The 26266-nt window shown below is 38.9% G+C and overlaps 1 protein-coding gene across 1 annotated transcript in view; it reads left to right on the forward strand.

The window, feature by feature from the left end:
- The window catches only part of GMDS (GDP-mannose 4,6-dehydratase), a 444874-nt gene that overhangs the window by 193155 nt on the left and 225453 nt on the right, over positions 1 to 26266 (forward strand). The window contains exon 7 of the mRNA XM_059815329.1: positions 22509 to 22636. Within this exon, the coding sequence (XP_059671312.1) occupies positions 22509 to 22636 (128 nt within the window). The remainder of the gene's footprint in view (positions 1 to 22508; positions 22637 to 26266) is intronic.

A 26266-nucleotide genomic window follows, 5' to 3' on the forward strand; every position in this document is an offset into this window, starting at 1 on the left:
TTGTATTTTACAAACTAGCTTAAAGTGAATGTGGAGTTTGCAGAAGGTTAGAAGAACAGAACTGCCATAGTGGCTTCAGCCAGAAGTCCGTTTAACTCAAGTATCCCGTTGCCCTTGCTGGAACATTAGGGGAGAGTACAGGAGATGGTATAGATACAGAGTGGTCATCTCAGACCCCAATAGCTGATGGGTAAGAGACCATGCATAAAAGATGCACCCCAGTCCACTGCTCCCCCCAGACCAGGGCTCTGTTGGAATTCAGTCCAAGCTGCTGCACGTGAGAACCTTTCTGAAGGAAACCACTTTAGCTGGAGAATAACACCTCCTTTATGATGGTTAAGTCATAGCTCAGGTGTACCCAGAGTCTAGGACAAGAGAGCATACTGCAGGATACAGTTTCCCCAGATGTGGAGATTCAGCCACAGTCAACTACTGTGTTTCTTGTTTTTGTCACTTGAGCCATTGTTTCTTGCAGTTGCATCAACACGTTTATTTTGTTCTGTTGTGATTCACTAAGATTTCCTCCTGCATTTTCCCCTAAAATTTAAATAATGTCATTGTCTTTCTGAAATAGTCAGAGGCAAGAAAGGTAAAAAATCACACAAAGAGCAAAGTTCACATCATTGTTGCATAAATTAATCTATCTTACATGGTTGATATTCTGTAAGTAATGAATTTTTAGTATTTTATTCACTGTTACTGTACTAATTATTTCCTAAACTTCTGAAGACTTGTGTCTTACTATGATTGCATAAATTCTCTTGATATACATTTCTCATGTGATATACTCGTGTAATTCTGCTGTGTCTACTTCCTAGTATGTAGCCTAACATCAGTGATGCCAGTGTTCCCCTGGGAGTATGAAGTAATGACCATTAGAAATTGCTTACAGCTCATCTTCAGAGTGCTGGGTATCACTGCAGAGCTGTTACTAAGTATGTGAGACTCTGTAGGCCTTATTCCACAACCTTCAAATTTTGGGCATCATCTACCAGCTGCAGAAACTTGAAAGCAGGTTCATACACACAGCTTGTGTGTATACAGTGACTGCCACACTTACTAGGCTCATCTTAGTATCTGAAACATTTTCCCAGCAGTGTGCATCCCATTTTCCTTAAAATAGTTCTCCCACAGGTTGACAATACCCTCTCATTAGAACTCTACTTACTTTGACCTGCATAATTTAAAAAAATATTTTTAAAATAGTTCCATTAAAAGTGCATGTTGTTCTGAGAAAGTTTTTTGAAATTAACCCACTCAGTCATTTAAGATATGGGAAACTGAACAAGAGAGACTTTAATTCACAATAAAACAGTTCCACCATTAGTGGTTCAAAAAACATTGTAGAAGGAAATGTCAACTGATTATTCCTCAATAAAGTCTTCAGGATTCATTAATAACAAATAAATGAGAAATGCAATGTAACCAGATGTCACCTTTGATAAGGTTCATCATATAGTGGGATTTTATAGCAGTGTCATAGGAAGGTAAGCTACTTTATCTGAGGTCAGAGAGAAGGTTACTGCATTTGGTCAGAGCTTGCTTTGAACTTAGGAACAATTTTCTTTTTCTACCTTGATTGCACCAAGACTTTACTGAAAGTTCCTGGAAAGCTGTGTTTAAAAATATGAAGCAAAACCACACAGATAAACACTGCACATATAGGTAATTTGATTTCAGACCATTACATGCATTATGTACTTTTTGGGGGTGCATGAAAGCTTTATGTTTATAAACATAACCTGAGTCACTTTGAAATAGCTGAAAATCTCAACAGCGGGAGAGACTGCCTATTAGTGTCAGTCTTGTTCATCTAACTGCAAGTATTTTTGAGCAAATTTTAACCTCTGTTACAAGGACTTAAAGCAGTGTATACTGTCAGTTACACGTGTTTCCCACACTGTTGATGTGTGCACACCTTGCCAACCATGCTAAAATATTTCATTTTCAAGGATTTGCCTTTCATAGACACTTAAAATTTAATTATATGTTCTACTTAATTGTTAGGCACCAATTGGCAAATGAAAGCTATGTTCAAAAGCATAAGTATTCTCAAACAGTCTACAAGTATTTATCGTAATTAAACCTGATACCACATGCTATTTAGATGTTGCAATGTCAGTTGCATATTTTGATCTGTATTGTATCTCACCCCTATAGAATGATAGCTGTTAAAACAAAGGGTTGTGGGTCGCAGTTAGCAGGTTTCCCATGAAACCCTTCAGGGTTGCTCTCTGGTATGGGAAAACAAATTAAAACCAAGCCAACAGAGAGAATACAATATCATGTTTTCTCTACTTTCTCTTAATTTTTGCCCTAGGACATTTGAGTTTGAGAACCACTGCTGTAGAAATGCTGCAGGAATGCTGATGGATTTTAATTTTTGACAGCAAGAGCATGATTTCATGACATTAAATGTGAATAGATTTACAAGTAGTAAAAGAACTGTCCAGCAAAGCAACTTAGACTTCCAGTTTACATTGGGGTTTTTTCTCATTTATATTAAAAACCTTACATTAAGACAGATTTAAGGTGTTTATTCATTGCTTCAATGTCCATCGACAGGTAGATTGAGAATATTTGCCAGAAACTTGAAAATAAAATCCTGTAGTAATCCCAAGTCTAGGCAGTGTGAATCTGGAAAATTCAGAGCTCATTTTGGATTTAAAACAAATCCAGATGACATGAGAAAAACATCAGTAACACACAGAAACATTTTACTTTGCATTTCTTTTTAAAAATTACTGAAACAGTTGCTTTTAAGTTATAAATCTCCTTTGTGCTTTCTTGCTGACACCTTTCTCTTCTCAGCCCCACCTCATGCCCATATTCTGAGTCATTGGTAGGCATGTGTGCATCTATTAGGGACACATGAGTTGCCTGGTATGCTATGCACTCTCGCTTACACTGAGTTTCTACTTGCTGCAGACTGTAAAAAAAAAAGCAGACAACATTTTTTGTTACCATTATTGCACTTTTTCAAGATAAGTGGAGACATAGTGCCCCTTCAAAGATCAGGAACAGCCCTTAAACTTCCAAAATTTTATATAATTCTTGAAAATGGAGTAAATTGAAAATTATCCCTGGTCTTAAATGCTTTGTTGGTTAGGGATGGTACCAGTGATATACTTCATTTTAAGCATTTATGCTGAAGTGCCACTGAATCTTGAGCAAAGCCAATCCTGTGACCATACCAGGCACCTGAGTTTGCAAATACTCCTTTTTTCCACACTGTTTGCTTGCATAAATATTGCATGCATCTGTCATTGAAAATCAGGCCAATAATTGCTAGTTTTAATATGTATTTTTTGGCAGGAATGTGACTTCCTTTTCTCAAATCCTTGCATTGATTTTTTGTATCCTCTAGATATGTTGTACGGAAAGTAGGAGATGGCAGAAGTGTTCTGTCCCTTCTTTACTAGGGAAATGGGATAGACTGGTGCTAGTAGTGTGCTTGCTGTTGTTCTCTATTGGGATAGTCATTCAGCTACCATGGACAAACCTCTGCCCTCTGTAAGGTCTAAAACTCAGCAGTGTATGCGCTTTTCCTTTTCTAAGTAGCAGAATGGTGTGCTGCTGTGTGTCCTGGGCCATAACCTGTCCAGATACACTGCGATTTTCAGGTAGTGGTTTGAATCATCTGACTTTTGGTGAAAATTATATGTGCTTCTCATGCATCTGGGCAAGAAGGTGGCTCTATGGGTCTCCTTTATATTTGGTGTGTCCTCATAGAAATGATGGTGTTCCTACATTTAGGAGAGTGTCTCTGCCTCCATCTCAGCATGGTCTAGCATCATAAAACCATATCATAGAATCATAGAATGGTTTGTGTTGGAAGAGACCTTACAGATCATCTAGCTCCAACCCCCTGCCATGGGCAGGGACACCTTCCACTACACCAGACTGCTCAAAGCCCCATCCAACCTGGTCTTGAACACCTCCAGGGTTCGGGCATCCACAATTTCTCTGGGCAACCTGTTCCAGTGCCTCACCACCCTCATAGTGAAGAATTTCTTCCTTACATCTAATCTAAATCTACCCTCTTTTAGCTTAAAACCATTACCCCTTGTCCTATCACAACAGCCCCTTCTAAAAAGTCTGTCCCCATCTTTCTTATAAGCTCTCTTTAAGTATTGAAAGGTTACAATAAGGTCTCCCTGGAGCCTTCTCTTCTCCAGACTGAACAACCCCAACTCTCTAAGCCTTTCTTCATAGGAGAGGTGTTCCATGCCTCTGATCATTTTTGTGGCCCTCCTCTGGACCCACTCCAACAGGTCCATGTCTTTCCTATGCTGAGGACTCCACAGCTGAACACAGTACTCCAGGTGGGGTCTCACCAGAGTGGAGTAGAGGGGCAGAATCACCTCCCTCACCCTGCTGGTCATGCTTCTTTTGATGCAGCCCAGGATACGGCTGGCTTTCTGGGCTGCAAGCATGCACTGCTGGCTCATGTTGAGCTTCTCATCAACAAACACTCCCAAGTACTTCTCCTCAGGGCTGCTCTCAATCCATTCTCCGCCCAGCCTGTATTTGTGCTTGGGATTGTCCCGACCCACGTGCAGAACCTTGCACTTGGCCTTGTTGAACTTCATGAGGTTCGCACAGGCCCACCTCTCAAGCCTGTCATGCTCCCTCTGGATGGCATCCCTTCCCTCCAGTGTCAAATGTTTTGCACAAGTCCAGTTAGATGACATCAGTTGCTCTTCCTTTATCCACCAATGCTGTAACCCCGTCATAGAAGGCTACCAGATTTGTCAGGCACAATTTGCCCTTAGTGAAGCCATCACAGTCATTGCTGTGTTCTAGTTCATGGTTTCTATTTGCAGTGCTCCTCAAGTTTCAGATACTCTGTTTTCTAACACAGTTTTAATATTCTTATAGTCTCAAGTCCATTTCTTTGAATCATATGCAATGGACACCAGCTTTGTGTTTTGTTTGCATCTTCAGGAGAGGATGCTACTGTGAATGAGTCCATTAACTAGTAAACTGAGCATGTATTACAAATAATAGACATTTTTCTTTAAACCTGTTTGCGTTTCACACAAAAAAAAGTGTAGCACATATACAATTCTTTTATTTTTAGCATGGTCCCCACAGACCATGCAATGTTTAAGAAAAACAGAGCAAGATTGGTGTAACAGTAACTCAGGCTGGGAACTTGGAAGCTTGATTTCATGTAACAACAGCAGGCAAATGCTACCTTTGCTGCCTGGTTCTGAAAGTGCTGGTGTTGCTAAAGAACGGGCAACAGTTTTTGTCATGCTGGTGAATCCAAGATCTGTTGCCAAAATAGTGTCAGAAAAGTAACTGATAAATAACAGGGCATTATTAAATTTTTACTTGTGTCTCATAATGATTCTTTTCTTAAGAAAAGTATCATAATCTTAAACTGCACTTAAAGGAAAAATAAGCTCTTTGTTTTGAAATCATGGGATGAAGCAATTCTGGGTTTGAGTTCATTAGTGTGATGCAGTTATTGCACAACTTAGGTCTACTTGCAAGTAAGTTAAGTGTCTTCTGTCACTTTGGTTCTACAGGTTCCTTGTGGGTTTGGTGGTGTGGTGATATCATCTGGTTTACCGTCACATTTATAGACAATGATAACCAGGCATCAACACCCATGAAGAAACCCACAGAGTCATCAGGGAATGTTCATTCATTTTTTCCAAAATTATACGTGTGTGTGAATATGTGGATGATGCTTAAAAAAGGCTGCCTGTACATGAAAGTCTGATGAAAGAATTAGTATGTTCAGTAAAATTTGCTGTAAAAGCAGAATAAATAAAAATTGTCCAAACTGATAATGTACATGAGGGTTCATTCAAATTTAATGTTGTTTCTACTGGTTAAAATCAGTTAGTTTAAAATTTCATATAAAAGGCTGGGTATTGAATAAAAAAATTCTGAAAGACTTAACACTTTTTAGAATATGCATTTCCTCTGGAGTACTTAGAGGGGAAAAATTAGAACATTAATCTTCAATGGATTAAGGGAAATGCCTCTTATTATTCTGTAGCCTATCTGGAAAGAAATGCTTATGCAGCCACATGATGCAGTAAGTTCATTTAGAATGTTTCTGCCTTTTATTACACAGAGTATTATAGCTGTGATCCTACAAATTCTTACAGAGGCATCTTGATGCTTACAGGCTCTGACTCTAAGTCTGGTTCTATTGATTTTAAAAAGAAAGTTATTACCGGTAAGTGAATAATAGCTCACTTGTCTTGATCAGATTTTCAAACCTGCTGTTTAATGACAAAACCATTCAGATTTTTCAAAGCACTGGGAGGCTTACATATTGTAAAGGTGAGTGGTTTACCGAAGGCTTTCGAGACAGAAGCATAATGTTAATGGTTTTAAAAGGATCTGATAATTCCCTACTTCTAAAAGCAGAACTAGTCAACTACATAATGATGTAGGTGGCAGCTACCTGGAAATGTTTGCTTAGCCTCATTTCCCTTTTACTTTAAAATAATGTTTGTAGGAAAAACTGCTAAGTTTAATATAATTAACTTAAAAATGAAAGAAAAATTGTGTTTCCTGTAGTACAAGAACATGGGCTTGCAGTGCTTGAAAAATACCAATAATTAAAAAAAAAGTAAAACAACATGAAGAACTAGTAAATGGTTTCATTCAGATCTGATTTTTCTTTGACTCTGACTCAAGTCATTTCACTTTGGGTAGATCAATAATTATTTATCTGCCTTGGTATTTCTGAATCAGTTAAAGCTGAAAAATACAAAATTTTGAAATGTAATGTTATGTGGTAACAGAACTTCCTCTAGGAAATTCTCTGTTAAACAATTATTCTGATCCAATAATCAGGCATTTTCTTCTTGGTTCACTTCTGGATTAGGTTCAACAAAGACTTTGGTTCAGGTAACAGTTGTGGTTCAGTTCCCATTTTAGGAAAAAAAAAAAAAAAGCAGTTAAAACAATTTTCAGTTCAATTTGACTCTGGGATAAAAACCCAAACAGCTTTTTCATAATTTGGTGCTGCTTAGTTACATTGTGCACTTCACTTTGCTTGGGTAAGCTGCTTTATCTGATTGTAGTATACCCCTGGCTGACACATGCTGCAGTGTTTGACTAACATGCAGTGCCATGGAATATGTGGGTTTAAGGAGAAAGATTCTCCTGCGATTAAAAAAAATCATGGGAATAATCTGCATTGATTTGGTATTAGGCTGAAGTAGTTTGGAGAGAGCTTGTGTTTCTGTCTAGATCCACATGACATTGTGCCTTTGAGACAATCAAGGAAACATGGGTATTAAAAAAAAAAAGGGAAGAGGGACGATACAAAATGTGAATCTTGAACCTGCATTTTTATAACCTTATCATATAAAATGGGTAAAGAGAGTACTTTGTCATGAATAAAATACTGTTTACTGAATTCCATCAAAACTCTTGAGAATAACATAAGAGTTTAACTTCATTTTAGGAAGCTGATATGCCTATAGTGCTGGCTAGTTTTAAATCCCTCAGCAAATATTTTTCTCATGTTTAAGTCTATTATTTCCATATAATTACTCAGAATTTGGCTGTTTTTTAATTTTTCAGCAGCTTGTTTTGGGTTTTCTTTTTAATTGGCAGGTGAGATGTTAGGGGACACAAGTGGTTTCTTTAGCAACCTCTTCTGGGCTATGTAGAAAGTTGACTAAGAAGCATTTTTTTCTGATGTGCTATACTTCAACTATTTTAAAAGAGATCAATGGGTTGAGGGTTTAAAGATTTGATGTAATTTTATCTGTATGTACTTCCAAAGTGGATGATATTGATTGGTGTTAATTGATGTGTTCAGCTTCATTAGGCATCTGCACAGTTGGGACACTCAGCAGCTCAATAGATGATGTTGCAGAGTTTGTACAGTTCCCTTTTCCAGAACAGTGCCATGACCACTGCTAGCTAGGAAGAACAAAAACCAGAGTGGGCAGAACCATGCCACAGGGACTGCAAAAGGACACGATGGCCCTTTTTGTTTGAAACCCCTCCCAAAGACACCAGTCCTGCATATAAATTCACATCCCTGTCCTTTGGGCTCAGTTCTGTCTGTTCCTGACTCTGTGGGCTTTAACATACCTGTCTCTGAGGAGGAAAGCCCCCCGCTTCCTCAGGAGACTTGGAGAAAACTTCACAAGAAGATCAGTTACCCTCAGCTCATTGTTCCTTAAGTTTCTTCCATAGGAGACCAATTAAATCTATTGGGTTTTGCCCATCATGTGACATCAGGCAACTCTGCAGCTGCTTAAATTTGAATTGAAATAGTTGTGGAAAAGATGAGGACTCTCTCAGATGAAATAACATGTATGTTCAAGAAAATAATAAATAAGCTGATTTTTTTTTTTAGTAGGTCTATCTTGTATCATAACAATTGCCAAAGTGTTTACTCACAGGCGCAAAATACTTAGAGAGTCTCCTTAATCTCCAATTATAGTTGCCCTCTCATCTTGACCTCTCTTGAAGTGTTTTATAAACAATTTAAAGAATAAATTAAGTATTAGAAACAGTTATTATAGAGCAGGCAAAGTTATTTGCTTTCCTTGAGTGAAGGGATATAATTTATAAAGGACTGATTACACTCATCTGTTTTCTGGGTAGCCTGTAAGTTTACTTTACCATGGCAAGGCAGAATAACAGAGAAATTGTGTCATGGGAGCCAACTAAGATATTGTAGCGGTAGGAAATCCAATTGCCTTGTCTTACAGCCATTTGTCTTGTCCGTCGTTTCTGTCAAATGATCATTTGAATCAAAACCGTTTAAAGAGATTTTCTTCCTTTGCAGTAATGAGAACAACAGACACTCTTATGCTGCAGGACATTCCTACTAGGTCTTTCCTCTTCTAACAGGGCTACCTGCCAGTCCTTGTTATTATTAAAAGTTGCTTCATTTAGTACATTTATGAAGTGGCTCTGCCCGTCTTTGTGGCTGTCACTGAGGTTATGAGTCAAGGAGGAGAGCAGGAGTGGGGAGTTCTGATTCAGTGGAGCTTAGCAGCGGAGAAGCAGTTTAAACTGAGAATGTTAATGGGTAGCTTTTTACTTCAAACCTACTCTTTTCAAGCTATGCATTCGTATCAGAAGAAAAATACTGTGGAAAGCACGTTTGATGTCTTTGCCATACTGATTTTAACATGTTGCTCCTGTCTTGCCTTTTGTTTACAAAGCTCAGTACCAGTAAAACTTCCTTGCAAGCCATGAGGGTTACCTGGGTGCAGAACCTACTAACAAGAGGCTGGGGTCGAGGTTATTTCACTCCAGCTCTCAGAGAGAAGGGCTATTTCTAGGAGGGAACGGCTTAAGGATTTCAGAAGCTCCCTCTGTAAGTCTGTAGGCCATTTCCACCTCTGCTGTGCATTTCTGTCAGGCAGGAATGAAATGAGATGCGAGGGTCCTGGAATCATCAAAACAACAGAGCCTGTTGGCTCCAACACAGCTGGAGCTGGGAAAGAGATGCCTGTTCCTCCTCTCTTATGTGGCTTTTTCTGTCTCTTTTCCGATCTCCCTGTGAGGCAGACTGAGTGGAGGCAGTAGAGCAGCAGGGAAGAAGAAAGGGTGACAGCGACTGTCTATTCCACGTCAGAGGACAATTTCATAGTGTCCCTTTGCAATTAGAAGAACATTTGTCAACCCTGACATCTGCCAACCACAGTTCTGCAGCCCCTGGAGAAGCTTATCTTACTGAAGTGCCTTTATTTTCCCAAGCAGATACAAGTGAAGGCACTGTCATTTCCAAGATCAGTATTTGAGTGAAGAAATAGGGCAGGATGTTGTTGTAGACACATATACAATTACATCTTCATTTCTAGTATTTCTGGCAGAAGCAGGGAGGATGAGGGAGATACGTTAATAACAGGCGGCTGGTGTCAGCATGATATGATTCTAAATCCTACAGTAACTCTGTATCCTACAGTAATTTTCTTGCAGGTCTAACATCCTTAGAAAATATCCCTTAGCAGCTCTAAGACACTTCTGAACTATTCCTTAGCTTTTACAGTCATCATTTTGAAATAAGCAGTAAATTCTGTGGGTAAACATTTCGTAGCTTATCACTGAAAGGGTTGGGGCCCTTGTTCAGAAGAGTGTGATCAGAGGAAATCAGAGTTTGAGAGCCGATTCTTTGCCTGCTGCATCTGGAGCCTATGGGGGGGTGCTCTGGGGAACAAATGTAGGTTTGGCTCCAGCTCAAGGGATGTCCCTTGTCATGAGATGACATATGAAGGTTATGCATATAAGTACTAAACCCTCACGCTCCCATACTGTGCAGCCTTTCACAGCCGGGAGATAAACAGACTGTAGCTGTTTTAAAAGAACAGCTATGTTTTTTCTCTGTTCATCTCTGTTTGCTGGGCTATTAGGTCTCTTTTATTTATTCCTGCCTTGAGTCATCTTCCAGGTACGTGTGTCCTGTAAATCAGGTGTGATACTTTCTGTCAGTTATCACTTGTACCTGAAACGCTGGGCACTGTAAACTTTCTTTTAAAACTCTCATGAATGGTTGCCAAAAGGTGGTAGCTACAGTATCCTCAACAAATGCACATTATGAATGGTCCTCTTTTTAAGCCTCGAATTCCTTTAAACATGCCTGTTGGGTTTTGAGTACCTGCAGTTAAATGGTGTTGCTTTTGGCAGGGCTTGGTGAGCAAATGAGGCATAATCTCTCTGATCTCAGTAGTCTGGTCAGCCAGCCATGACATTCTCAGTGTCTTTTCTTTCTACACCCTGTCTGAACAGAGCCATAGCCCAGGCAGCTCTCAGTGGGGTTGCCAAAGATTACCATGTGCAGTGAAGCAGCAGATGGGAGGACAGTGGAAAATATGCAGTCCCAATCCCTGGGTTCACATGGGGTTCAGGGTTAAATTTCAGCTATTTTCCTCCCTGCTCCTTGAGCCCCTCGATAAAGTGCCCTTTGAGAGACAAACTCTTCAGTGTGCATTGGGAAATTAAAATTAGTTTTGTTCAGTTTTGGAAGTGTGTTCTAGACTGCAGCAGGAAATTTAAGAATTCTGTGGCCACAGCAGCTACAGTCTTCCTCACCATCCAAAGACATTAGTGTGGGCATAAGAAATGAGTTAAATATGAATACATCCTAAAAACTATGAAAGGAGGGAAAAAGGAACGTTGCAAACTTGATTAGCTCAAAAAATTGTCTAATGACTGAATGAGGGATGCCTCCACAAACTTGACTCAAACTTGTGCCTATGTGTTCTGATAAAGCCCTTGTCTGCACTTTTGTTTCCCCCCCCACACAGGCTCCCTCTTCCTTATTCCTTGCACAGGATGGAGAGTTCTCACCTGAAGGACTAGATGTTCAATCTGTGGGGGGCAGAAAGCAAGAAAGGAGTTCTTTGACAGCAGATTTACTTTGTGCCCCTTTCATGGCCACTCTTGAAGCCTTGCAGTGGGAGTGATTTCATCCCTTTTTAACTCTTCCAGGGTACTTCTCTCATTGTTTCACAAATATCAAGAAACTTAACTTTCTCAAATTCCTGTGAAATTTTGGCATTTTATCCCCATTTTTTGGGTGAGAAACTAAGGCATGAAAAAACCCCATAAAGTCTGCATTGATTGATTGATTCAGAATAAAACTCCCATCTGTTTGCATCTGAGGGCTTGGTAGTCAAGCACACAGAACAATATGTGGCAGTGACTAAATGAGAACCTTGATTTAAGTGACTTTCTAAGCGCCTTTTCAGAATTTGCAGAAGAAACCAGGCTTTTATTCATTTTTCCATAGCAGCATTAACCAGACTGAACTGTGAATCTATCATTTCTTTCTCTGCAGTTCTTTACCTTTGCTTAGCTTCAGACTCCATAGGACCCCTGCCTACTTCAATTCTCACAAGACAGTAGTCTCTGCTCTCAGGGCAAGTCTAGTCTCTGCACAGGGGGCAGTCCTATTAGAAAAAAAATCACAATATGTGATTAAACTAGAGGTGTTTTGTGGAACTGTATCATTGTGCATTCAGAAACAATGCTGGCACACGTGATCCTAACTGTTGGTGCTAGAATTTACAACTTTCTTCCTGAACATGTACAGAGTGTGTGTATGGGCATGTGTGTTTTTCTGAGAGCATGCACAGCTACCTATGGGGACATTAAAATTATGTGAAAGGTCCCGCTAAAAGTACAAAGCCAGGAAATTCAGAATTGGGCTAACTTTCTGTCCTGGTTTCACCCCATTGTGCTCAAGTATTGTAGGCACCTCAGAACAGCAGGTGATCTGACTACCTCTTCTGTTCCTAGAGGAAGTGTAAACTAACTTAAATGGGAAGTATCACAAAAACAGGATAACAATGAATTTCAGGAGTCCACAAAGGAAGAAGTGTCCTTAAAAATACTGATATTAAAACAGTAGTGAGCATGACAAGTTGAACAATGCTAAATGGACATTTTATTTAGATGCTCTGGTTTTTGCCATTTCATCAATTTCCAAATGTTTTGTTTCACATTGCCTTATGCAAAATTTTTGTGGGGATTGGATGTGTTAATTGTGGAATGTTTAAGTTTGGATTTTTCTTTGTAAACATAAGTAATCTGACTTCAGTGAAATTGCACCAATTTACCTTGCCAGAAAACTGAGTTCTCTGGGTTTATAGCTCCATATTTATTTTTATTTAATTTATTGATTACACTAGAGAAACACTATTCCTACACGGAAAGAATGCAAGAGTGGGATTCAGTTTCAATGGCAACATTAGAAAAAGGGAATATTCATTGAAATGTACATACATTTCAAAAAGCTGCTATAATTTTACTGTTTTCCTGTGTTCAAGTGATTTTCTCAGTAAATAACAGTGTCTATTTCTTCACCTCGCTGCCTTTTTCATTTTAAAGTGAAAATTAGCAACATGGCCACGGTTTGCCCCAGAGGGGGGTTCACTCTCAGCAACAGCTTTTATGCAAGCTCCTGACGTGCCTTTTCTGCCTGTGGGAGAGCTGCCACTCTGCCTGGTGGCATTTCCAGTTCAGGGTTTGGGTGTGGAAGCCATAGCACCCTTGCTTAACTTCAGGGTCCCCAGAGAGCAATCACGGCCTGCTCTGAAATAAGGACATAACTTTTTATGAGAGTTTAAGCAACCGTCAGTAACTACAGCTAGGTGAAATAATGTTTTTATTGGCTCTCTGAATACAGGAGGTCAGCACAGCTAGGCCAAACATGTCCAAGTCTTTCAGGAGCAGAAGGGACATGCTGTCTTTGTTGGCTTGCAGTCTTCCTGGTGTATTGTCAGCCTTCCACTCCTACTCTCTTCTTAAATTGTTAGGGTTGAGGATTTACTTTAGGGTGGGGTTTTCCACCCCCGCATAATTACTTTGAAGCTTGTTTCAAGGGGGTTTGTTGTTAAAATACTACATTTGAGGGGCGTTGCTTTGGTTTTATCCAAGATAACGACTTCCAGTGTTGTCCTGTTCTGTCCTCAGCAGCCCCACTCATCCCTGTGCAGAAGCAGAGCTTGGGAAATGGGTACAGGCGGGGCAGGCAGAGTGGGCTGAAAGTGCTGTGAGATGATCTGTTACCCCTGGTCCCACACCAGCTTGACTGCACGCTGCAGCACACATTGCGAACATTTTTTTTAACTCTTCTGTCAGAGCCATGCATTTACTTGATTAGTCTGTTATGAGTCTGAAGGGGTGTCTGTAGCTGGAACAATTCGTCCTCATACTGGTAATCGCAGACCATCGCAATTGATGATTTTTACATTGAATTGTTGGGATCATCACTGGTGTTGGAAATGTACTTCTCACCACATCCTAGCTATGAATCTATTCATAACACAGAAGATGGAAGGAAATGTAGCGCCTTGCGTTTTATGTGCCCTGTTCAAGTACTAGAAAAAAATGTGCGTCCTGTATTTGCTGAAGCTGAGATTTCTTTTTCTCCTTCTCTCCAGCTCTCACTTAGTCCCCACCTTGTTACTTCTCGATGACATCTTTGCCCCTGGCTCTTTCCAGCTCCCTGGAAATACAGTTCAACTGTGTTTCAGGACCCCCTCTTGGTGGCTCCAGGACTCCTGTAGCAAAGGGTGGTTTATGAAAATTGAAATACATTTTCCAAATGATGTACTGAGGGCCTAAAGGGTGCCTTGAGGACTACCACTGTCACAAAGCTAACCAGAAGAAAGTGCTAAGAGAAAAACAGTTGAGCAACAAAGCTCAAAAGGGAGGTACATGGATTTAGGAACATCTTGAGTTATACTGTGTCAGTGTCTAACCCATCTAGGACTGCTTATTATTAGTTTGTGTGGGAGGCGAAGTTTCAAATAAGTTATTTGGCTGTAGCTAGACCATTTTTCTCTCTCCAAGAAAATACATCAGCACTGACTCAGCAAAGTTGTATGCCACTGTGATTGGTTTTAAGGCTAGCTCTTATTACACTCTTTTGCCTTCAGTAGAAGTAAATGAAAGTTCTTTTTACCCCTGACTTGAAGTGAAATTACACATTTTATACTCAGAAATTTTCACATTAAAAGTTAGCAGTAATATGGGTGCACAGAAAGACACGGAAGACCTATGCAAAACTTCGATTATATCATGACCCACCACAAGCTGATGTCCCAGCCACCTGGAGAGGCTGAGAGACCAACCAGACTTAGTCCCTCAGAGGTCAGAAGGTCCAAGAAACTGTATTAGTCAGTCGTGTGTCACCAGGTAAGATTAAAAGCCTTGCCTGCTTCATCTCAAGGGAGTGCTAGGGTAAAGGCTGAATGTCTCAGCTTGAACCATCAAACAGCACCTTTTTTGATGTGCTACTGGTTACTGAGAGGATGGAGGAGGGGAAAGACAGGGAGAAAAGGAAAAGGGTGTTAAATTTAAGGGCACAGATGTCTGAACTTGGATAGCTATTTAACAACGTAAGTTAAAATCCGTTTTTTGTGCAAGTTGCTTTAGACTGCGTGATACTTCCATTTTGTACAGGTGCTGGGTTTTCCTTTTGGTTGCATACATTTCTAGCTATTGTAGCACCAATTCAGCAAAGCATGTACTTAACTCCAGTTGTTTACACGCGCTTAAACAATCTTAAGAGTCTCTGCTGATGGGCAAGCACACTCATGCGTACACATAGCTCATACATGCAAGGGCTTGTCTAATTCTGTGACAGCTTAAATGAGAGGTTTAAATCAATAACATTAGTTGTACAATTTCAAAAACATGGCTTAAATGAGTGCTAACAAATCAGAGTGGCTAAAGACATTCACCTTTGTTTTAAAATGAAGTGTATATGAACTGCGATTAAGAAATCAAAGTGAATAGTTTGGAGCAAAAGGTTAAGTTTTCTGTAAGCGAAACGCTGCTCTGTTTATGTAAGTGCCATTAACAGCATAAACTTGGGAACAGGAATAACACTTTTACATATTGTTTTCAGTATTAATGTTTGGTTTTTCCTTTATAAGAGTCTTTGATGCCTCACCTTTTCCTGTTCAGTGTACAGTTCCTGAGGGGAAAATATTTTAATTTAAGAGAAATTATATGGAGGAAATATACTAAAATAGCACCTTTTGCCCAGCAGTTATTGCTGGTATGTCACCCTATCCTTTTAACAAGCCCATATGATAGCTCTGAGATGTGTAATTAGTCCTGAGTAACGGCATTTTTAATGGGAAATCTAATAGCTTTGTGTCACACATTACACATGCAGGTTGTCTGCTAATTAAATGTCATTTTTTCACAGTTACTTTAGAGGACTGCTGCTGTGTAGTCAAAGAAATCATCGGGTCATTGTTCTTTTAGAGGTGGAAATCTATATCTGTTTGTATGCAAAACAGTCGTGAAGAGTTTAAAGCCCTGATGACAGATCCCGGTGGAGGGTTAGCTCCACCAAATCACAGGGGAGCGTGACTCGCTGTGCTGTGACAAACCTCACCTCTGATTCTCATCCTCTGGAGGTGGTTGGTAGGTTTCTCGCCCTACCTTCATGTGCCTCTTTTACGGGGGTTACTAGTTGTCCCTCCAGGTAAGCTTTGTGCTATCTTTCTGCCCACTGGGAAAAATAAAAGTCTCCCTACTTTCTGCGTTACCTCCCATTTTCTGTACCCTGTCGTTCCTCACAAGATTGTCTCTCACTCTTATTTTCCCCTCAGATTTTAAAAATCATTAATTTTTGTTCCCTCCATGCCTAGTTCATATGACCTCCTATTGCCCTCAGCTGTCCAAATGTCCTCAGTGTGCAAGTGGATGCTGGGGGCAGAGGTGCTCTTGGGTTGAAGACCATCAACCCCCTCCAGTGTGCTGCCCTCCTGCTGCTGATGCTTCCTACCTCTGCACACCTTTACCTTTCTGCCTCAGTCTCCTCATTTTTAAAATACAGGTAGTAGTATATTTTTCATTACCCAAGGAACTCCATCGAAAAGTGTGGTGCAAATGGAAAATGGGGCTAAGCAGACTTCACACATTTTACTTTTGGCATTGGAAAGTTCAAAATGTGTGTCAATATTATCATAAAAGGAAATAATTCAATTGATATGCTGATTAACGTCTTTGTTAGCAACATTTAAAGGAATTAGTACAACTTCATTTTATTAAAATCACACATTTTAAAGTAATACCAACTGAGGATCACTTGATAAGGAGAGACAATTTTATCCTCATGTTACTGGACCGTTGCTTTCAATCTATGATCTGTGGATTTTATTGTTACATGATTATTTCCCAGGGGGTTGATGAAGAATAACCTTTAGAAACAAGATCTCACGTGTCCATTGGAAAATAGCTGGGGGTATGTAAACTGAAAATGTTTGAAAAACATTGCAAATGTATTAAAAATCTGAGAAACACACTATATAAGGTACTATTACAATTTTAAAGGACAGAGAAAGAGAGTGGAAAAATTATGATGAAGCAAAGTATTTCCAGCTATGCTATACAGGATTAAAATGTAAGGATTAAAGCACTATATCTCATGTTTCAGGAAATAAAATGATTTATTGCTTCGGTCAGGAAGATGTTTCCCATGCAGTGCATGACTTTACAATGAGTTGCTTATGAATCATATCACCCTTATTTCAAATATATTTAATTTTGCAAAAATCTGATTGTGGACTTTCTGGCAAGCTCATCCAAACATAGCTGAACATGCTGTGTAAAATTTGCAGGATATTATGAAGAGCTGGGAAGGAAAAAATCACTTTTAACAGTGATTTTTCCTTTGTTTCCAGACAGTGATGTTTCTACTTTGTACAAGTGTTGTGAGAAGAACAATTTTTTATTTTAAATTGAGAGTGGATTCACAATTAAAGTGCATGAGTGTTTAACATATACTAAGTAGCTGCTTTACTAGTTTTACCAAAACGCCTTATGTATCAGTTGTTTTGATCAAGATACAGTTGAAAATTCCATTTAAATCCAAAATATGGAAGGTTAATTTAAAGATCTGTAACCTGATTTTTCATCTGGTTTACATTGACATAACTCCATTGACTTCAGAATAATTGTTATTGATTTTCATCAGTATAAGCTAAAGGAGACTCTGGACTTCTTAGAAAAACTGGGTGTTGCTTTGTTTTTTAATTTCAGCTTGTTACAAAAATGGAAAAGCTTCTCATAGAATGGAAATTATGAGCAGTGTGGATTTTCAGGCAATCAAAACATTTTAATGATCTCATTAAATGTATCATTTACAACACATATATGTTAAAAGAAATATGTTCCTTTGGGTTAGTAGAAGCACTGGGTACACAATGTGTTTGAACATGTTAGGCTTCCACTAGAATCTATGCCAGAACTGCAGAAACTTGGAGGAAAAAAAACACCACCCTTTTTCTTGTGCCAGCATCTTTAGAGACAGAAACCTTTTTATCATATTTTATGCAAAATGAAGAAAAAGATGTTATGGCAACTTGATAGACTGTGCTAGGACAGCATCTCAGCTGATAGATAAGTATTGCTATTAAATGCTATCAGATTGACTGAGATTACTAGGATTAGTGATGGATTTTCTTATGCATGAAACAACTAGTGCTATACAGGGATAGCAGTCTTCCTAAGACCACAATTTTGTCATCTGTTGAGTAGCCTTTGTAATCTGTTGTATATAGCCTTGAGAGCTTGAAAAATGAGGGTTCTTGAAAAGAAATAGTTACTATAAGAGTGGCTTTTAAAGCGGCTTCATCCATTTGGCTGCCATTTATAAACCACAGATTCTAGAGAAAAGCACCTGCTTCCAACAGCCAGTTTCCTGATGATGCACAAAGGGTGAAACCCCAGCGCTGATAAAAGGAATGGGGTACTGATGCAGAGACCCAGATTCTTTTTTCTCGGGGCATCCAGCTTTATAACTGTAGTTGCACTGAGAGCGTGCTTCCTAAAGCAGTAGTTTTAAATACGTGTTAATGAGAGATGTGACCAGCTTTCAAAACTGTATCTTTGTCAGATGTAGGCAGCGTCCTTCTCGGAGGGGTGAGCTGCGCAAGCTGTTTTCCACCCTGAGCCAGGCAGCACAGCAGGTGACAGGCCTGGGCTGGAGAGCCAAAGCTATTGCATTATACTGCTGCTATTTCTTTTTATTGTAGCATTGTTCCTATAGTGATTTGCTGACAAGTTATATGTTTTACAGATCAGGTCTGCCTGATGAGGAATCCTTGCTTAAAATCGTATCTGGGATAAATCGGGTTTGTAAATCAGACCTTATGGTTCCTATTGGAATGCTAATGATCTCAGAGGGAGGGCTTGGGTTTTGAAAACAAATCTAAGCTAATGCCCAGGGTTCCTGAAAGAGCTGTTAATATCATGAAAACTCATGTTTAAGGCCTCTTTTAAAATGTAAAAACTTGTCAGGCACTGAGGCTCAACCAAGGCTGTTTGGAACTGCTGAAACGTGGGGGACACGCCAAAGCATCCTTTGCAACATCTGGCCAGATCTCTGCTGTTGCGGTGCAGCAGTTCCAGAGCTGTCAGTAGTGACGCAAACCAGAGCATAATGTGGCCCATCATGGTTTGGATGTATTTGTTGCATAGATAACTATGCAAGGCAGTTAGCCCAGCATGCTTGGCCCTACTGAGCGAGCAAGAATTACTCTTCTCTTGGTTACTGTAGGACAGTGAGCTCCCAGAACATTGCCACCCTCACACGTTTTGAAAAAGTGTTCAAATAAGTCAAAATACATCACATATTTAATAGAGTTTTGAATGCTCCACGTTCATTCGTACTAGGTGTGAGCAGTGAGGTGTGTTTTACAAAACCTCTCTGAACTGAGGAAGCAGTACAAAGCCAGGGGACAAATGTGAGACTCGGACATCTCTCTTCCCTGCCAGTCTAGGCTAGTTTTTGTTGCTACCGCCAACACGTTTCCACATGAATTAGTAACGTCAGCAGCATAATAAAGTAGGCCTTACTCAGCTGTGATACCTGGTGGCATTTTAGCTGCTGGATCATCCTGATCCGATGAAAATCAACGTAAAGGGTGAAGTGGTTAATACACCAGCAGCTCTGTTGATACTCTTGCTGGCACTAACTGGCCATTCTATGGAGGAAAATGCTCTTGTAGGTTCAACGTTAGCAAGTCCTCAATACCTCCCGAGGAAGAAGGAAGCTAACCATTTCTGTGTCTCAAAAGCTACTTTGTATTCAGTTATATAAAGACATCTGTAGCACTCCGCACAGACCTTTTAGATAGAATCATTCCTGAGGAAAGAGACATTACGTCTGCCAAGTTTCAGGCCAAAGCAAGATTTTATAGCCTGATTGCAAACCCCTAGGACAGGGCTTTATAATGGAAATGCTGACATAGCCTTAACTATTTTGTAGGACTCCAGTGGGCATCAGCTTAGATTCTAGTTATGATGTGCATTTAATGGCATGGGATCAAACATACAGAGTAATGGGATATTTTAAGATACTGTGTTTGAAGCGAATCGGTATTTAAACATTATTTATGAACCCTATCATTTAAATGCTTCTGAAATGTGCCATTCAGTCCTTGGTTGCATGAAAAAAAATTTTAATCACATTTCTGAGAATGAACAGTAGCATAGTTTTCTTCCATAGCTTTAATGCTGAGGCACTTCCAAGAAGAGGGTTGGTATTATTTTGTTGAACCCTTACTGGAACATTTCTGGAAAATAAAGGTTTTCATTTTTCACTGTGGTGCTCTTTAATTCTTTATTTCAGCCTTTTGAGATATATTCTGATTTTGCTTGGAGAAGATCTTTGAAGATCGTTTGTCTCCAGTTATCAGTGACTCTGCCATAAGACAGCAGTTACTAGTATTTGCTGTGTTGTGCTAGACCAGTCTGCTTTTTCTTGTGCAGTATCTTTTGTATATTTCAAGTTAAGTTGATAGCATAAAAGTTCTATCTCTCTCTCTCTCACACACAACCTAATACGCTTTATTTTTTTTATGGTGAGGAAGTGATTGCTCCAAAATGGAAGCTGACGTTCATTAGTCGTGTAGGTTGACAATAAAACTTGCTTTAATGCAGATGATGACCAGAAATCTCATTGCTTTTACTGCAAACAGGAATGTAGCATTGCAAGCGGTCAGTTTTGCTTATTACCCAGTTGCAGTTGGGAACATAAAGCTATATACTTTATCCTAGAAAAAAAGCTTCTCCTTCAATTGTTATTGACTGAATAATAATGCTAACTGAAATTATTTCAGTGCAGAAGGTTAGGAAGTTTCAGAGCTAATCCTAAAAAGTTTGTGTAACAGTTTGAATCTATTTTTATTTAATTAGTAACAATCTGTGTGAAGATCTCAAAGCACTTTGATAACATAAAAAATAGAAACAATCTTTGGAGAAGGGCCAGTCTGACTAAGCCAAAAAGACTCTGTCACTGGTTTCTGTTAAGCCAGAACTCCACTACCGCTGCTAGCCTGTCCAGCCAGGAACAGGGGAACAACAGTACCTTGCTTTCAAAAATTGCAATAGCGGAATCACAGTGTTGGTCCTGTGGTTTGTGCTGGTTTATCTTTGGGATAATCATATTTCTCCTGTTGAGTATGCAGGGTGCAGTCTGGAAGAAGGGCTTGGGCTTTCATCCTGCAGTGGACACAATTTTTGAGGAACATTGCTATAAAAAAGACTCCCCAGTATATTTTATTTCTGAAATTTTGCAAATCACACCATTTTGTAGGCTTCCTTTATAAACGAACACTTTTTTCAGGGAATATGGAAATTATATGATTTTCATCCTTTAAAAAACAAGCACAAACTGATTATATGTTCTAAATGGCTAATAACTGGAATTCCGACTAGTTCAGCAGTTGACAGAAAATTAAAATTCTATCTTAATCCTGTGGTAAAGTCTGAATTATTTAATTGCTTCATTCCACATGGTTCTTAGTGGTGCACTCTTTTTTTTACTTTTGGCAAAGTCTAACGACACAAAAAGGTACTGTAGTGCTCTTGACTTTACAGGAAAAATTAGTAGTTTGAAAAAAACACTTCACATTATTTAATAATTTTGCAGCAGCCTATCATTTGTTTGACAGGAAACAGAAAATATTGAGATGCATATCTCAAGAGCAGAGTTCCATAATGAAAAAAACTGCATATATGCATTGAATGTATGAGCTGTGCTACGTAGGACTTTTGAAATTTGCTAAGAGCATTTTACAAGTGCAGTCATTTTCACTAACTTTCCTACTTTCCATTTGGATGAGGTATCATCTGTCACCACTCAATCTTTTTTTTTTAAGCTATTAAAAAGGCATGTAATTTTAATTTTTGTGGCTCATTAGTGTGCAAATGCCATTGGGCTTGATTGGCCTGAACTCATGATCTAAATTCAAATCCCTCTGCTTTTGAGGAGACTGTTGACCATGTTTTAGAAACACAGGTGTCATAATCTAAAAATCAAGATATGAAAATAACTAGAAACAAATATTATTTAAAGGAACTCTACAGGGAGCAGAAATGGGTGCACAAATTTTCCAAAGCAATACAGCAAACAAAATATGGAAATATGATAAAATATTGTGCAGCCTTCAAGAGATAATGTTGAAATCACATTTTCATTATCTCACTGAACCTGGGGGACAAAGAATCGCAAATGACTAGAAAAGTAGAACTCATTTAACCATTACAGTCCTTTGGAGAATACGTAGTATTTGAATAGTCTCAATTTTTTTTTTTATTAATAAATTAATTTATTTAGATATATGCATTCCTTGGAAAAAATTTTAAAAAAGAAGAAAGAAACGGCAACAAAAAACTTGAGGGTGGTCTAAGATGTCTCTCTTCTTTATGTAACCTTTTGCATTTTGTATTTAAGAACTGACATTCCAAATTATTTTCTTTGGCTTTATGCCTGGACTGAATACTGAGGCAGCAAATTAGGAATGCTTAAGAAGTCCCACAAAGCAAGATGTTTGCTGTGAAAGTGCAGCTAATGTGACACTTGCACTGGAAGCTTCTTAGCCTACTCAAATGATAAAAGGTGGCATGGGTCTAGGTGGTGTGAGGGGAGTGAATGAAGACTGAAAGTACCATGTGCTGAGCTATACAAGGTGTTTCTTGTGGCCAGTTATCTGCCACTGTGACTATACTGATACTACCTTTTATTTCTATTCCAGGGGCTAACTTTGTTACTCGAAAAATTAGCCGATCGGTAGCAAAGATTCACCTCGGACAGCTGGATTGTTTCAGCCTGGGCAATCTGGATGCTAAGAGAGACTGGGGCCATGCCAGGGACTACGTTGAGGTAAGCTGTGGGCCATGTGCCTTTTTCTGAATCGTCTTCGTGGTGGGGATAATGCTTATTGCTGTAACTTCAGGTCATGGTCCACGGAGGGCTATCTCATGATGTTTTTGCCTATTGAGGCCTGTTAACTTTGTCTTGCTCTTGATTTCTGGCTAGGGAATTTAGTAACACAGCAGTCTACCCCAGGCATGACCTGAACAGAAAAATAAATCTTTGGGTTTACATTCCTTGACTGAATTCCTTGGGGGAGGGGGCTGACTATAAAGTAGATCTATTTTAGAGTATTTCTCCTGTTGTTTTGACAAATTTTATGACCAATATTAAGATTGCAGCAATATGCAATATGACCTGAAGTCAAAGATCCTGCTGGAGGTTGGTGGCCTTTATTATAATAAGGCAAGAATAATGTATATATTAACAATCAAAGGTCTAGCTGGTTATACATTAGAAAGAAGCATCACAACATAGTTGTGATGGCAGGTACTGCGATGCACGTGCCTGCATCTAGTGTTTGAAATGTTTTCGTAGTCAGGATTTGTTTCTAATTTTATTCTATGCATCTACTTAAGCGAACAAACAAACAATACCCCTGTATTGTATTACAAGGAGATATGAATGACCATGTAGGAAATATTGTCTTTTCCCCAGGAGACTTTTGTCCCCATTTTGGTGCTTAAAGATTTCCTGTGGTCATTGGACTATTTCTGTCTTTTAATAATTCCTTGCTGGGAAACCGGATTTGGCTTCACCATTCACTGATGTAGTTTAAAAATATTATGACTGTTTGTTTTGGTTTTCTATATTACAAAGTAAGAAGTATTTCAGTAGGAAAAAGTCTGATTTGGGATTTTTATCATAAGTTGAGATTTAAAAGGTAAAATAAAAGCTGAGCTCTCGAATCTTGTTTATAGTCAAAAAGAAACAGCAAGAAAACAAAATCGTAATACCACAATATAAACTTTTGTTCTGGCCATATCGCCTTGGCATCAAAAGGGTTACATCAAGTAAGAAAAGAAGGTGATTTTTGGCAGCCAGCTATAAATAAAGTTGGGGTTTGGTTCTGCGCTGCATTTGCATGTAAGGTGGTAAGTGCACCATCAATGTCATGGCTGTGCCTCCATGACTATTGCTTTATATTTGTGGCTACATTAGTTGAAGCAGTTAATCCAGTAAACCATCCCAATCATCTTTTTAATGGATAAAACTATAGTCAAGAGTGTTCAAACAAAAGGAAGTAAAAGATAAGCCAAATAAAAAGATCAGTTGCATGAACATAATGAGCATAATTCGCTAACAGGCATTGGATATTCCATAAATACTTCAGCTATCTTATTCCAAGACAACTTACACCAGATCATAAATCGTGGGATGAATTCTGATGTCTTCTTCCATAAGGGAAATCCAGAATAACCCTCTTGTGCCTAACGGGTCAGACCCTTGTCCTGTGTTCAAACCTTTAAAAACAAAAAGGAAATGAGAACAAGTCTATCCAGAAAAATGACTAGTTTTCAAGGCCTTTGGCCTCCAGAAGGAATGTAGTTGTCCAACATCTACAACATGAACACATGTTTGTTGTGTAAGTAGCATTCCAGACTTTTCAGCTACACATTTTGGGCCTGTCCCAAAATCTTCTGGAAATAATTCCTCACTAAAATATAGTTCATCTTGAGTATTTCTCTTCCCGGAGAGGTACCCCTTCAGATAATGGGAGAGTTATTATCAATTCTCTAATTCCCTGAATATTGTGGAAATGTGGTTACAGGCAGCCTTCTAATGGCTAAAAAAGAGAGTAACTTTAAACTGGAAATAAACAATTATTTGAGGCTTTAATGGACTGGAAAGTAGGGCTTAGAGATTTAACGATGTTCAAATAAATACATAGTATGTTAGAAAGCATGATCATATTTACAAGCATTTGGGGAGCTTCCTTAAGCATATGGCTGAACACATAGGGATATATCTTATCCTCTCCATATGTATTTTTAAATCCCATCGATATTAATACAAGTAACACATGTGCGTATAGACTAGACCATGTACTGTGTTTTCTTTCTCCTTATTTCCTTACTAGGGATAATAATAAAACCATAAATACATTCCTTTTTGTTGTTTTATAAAACATTATGGGTCAATTCCTGATCTCATGAAAGCTGATGACCAAACTCCCATTGACTTCATGGAGAGATTCTATCCTGTATGTATTGGAGTGAAGAACGTCTGGTGGTTACAAAGCACAAGCACAAGTCGGGACTCTTGAGCTTTGATCACATGCGTTCATCCAACTGCCACTGTGATTTTGGGTGAAGGCTTCTGTATACAGTAAAGCATGGAAGCGCACGCCCGCACTGAAGGATGTAGGCACCCACCAAGGGATGGACTGCCAGTGTGCTCAGTGTTAGCTGTGTGTTGAGGTCAGCTTTAGTAGCAGATGGTTCAGAAGTTTGATGTTTAAACATAGGGGAGAGTAGTTGGAATATGTGTTTGATTAGGTTTGATTAGGTTCCTGCCACCCGCAGGAACTTAAAATCACGTACAGCGGCACTGTGCTGGTGAATGAAAACTGGGAAGTCTAACTCACTAAAAAGAAAGGTTTTCATTCAGTGTTTGAAGAGAACAAAATAGAAGTAAGTAGGCATTGAAAATTTGGGGGGGATTATTAGTTTTATCCTAAAAATTATATTAGTAACTCTTAACATTTTTGCAGAAATTGCTGCTGCCTCTTACTGTGGCATTCTTTCTCCATTTTTACTCTACTGTGATCCAGCACAAGTCTCATGGGATGGTATTAGAAATGACGATCAATGCCACTGAGTTGGAAGAGGAAAAACAATATATCAGCACTATTGATATAAGAATCTGCGGTGTGCTACTTTGTTTTGTGAGGGTAACTTATACCTTTATTTGTTGCAGAAAGTTCTAGTAAACCATCTGCTAGGTATTTTCAAACATTAGTGCAATAGCAAGCCTTAACAGTCTGACTCATTTCTATGCCGTTTATAAAACACAAGGCATCATAAAAATTTCCTCAGACACTCACCCAAGAGTCTTATTTAAAATAAATACAGATTTGCAGAAACATTTAACTTGGACCATTAAAAAAATGCCCATCAATTCATCACTAGTTGATTGTTTTTTTAATTTCCTACATGCTAAATGCTGTAAATAAAGTCATGAAGGTATACCTGCAACTGGAACCTTAAAAGTGTTGTTCTTGGGGATGTAGTAGACACATTTATTTGTAAAGATGTGAAGGGAAAGCCAACAAATAGAACATAGTCATGTTGGAAAATGGCTCTGGGAAAAGAGCAAGTTTGTATTAGAGTTCAACAGCTGAAGCTTTTTCTTCCTTTCCTTCAGTTTCCTCTTTATCACCCGCTGATGCTCAGGTTGCCTTCTGCGGTTGCACTGCCCACACTTCAGTGTTGTGCAGAGAGCAGAAATACTGCACTGATGAATGCTATGGAAAAGCCTATCAATATGTATCTTACAAAAGTAAAAATACAAGACAAAGGTAACAGTTTTAATAGTCTTTAAGTATTTGTACAGATCAGAAATATTTTCTTTTGCCTTCAATAGAAATCCAGCAGTATTTCAAGCAATAATTACAGAGGACTCATAATTGCATCATAA

Source organism: Gavia stellata, chromosome 3 (genome assembly GCF_030936135.1).
Source record: "Gavia stellata isolate bGavSte3 chromosome 3, bGavSte3.hap2, whole genome shotgun sequence".
Taxonomy (NCBI): Eukaryota; Metazoa; Chordata; class Aves; order Gaviiformes; family Gaviidae; genus Gavia; species Gavia stellata.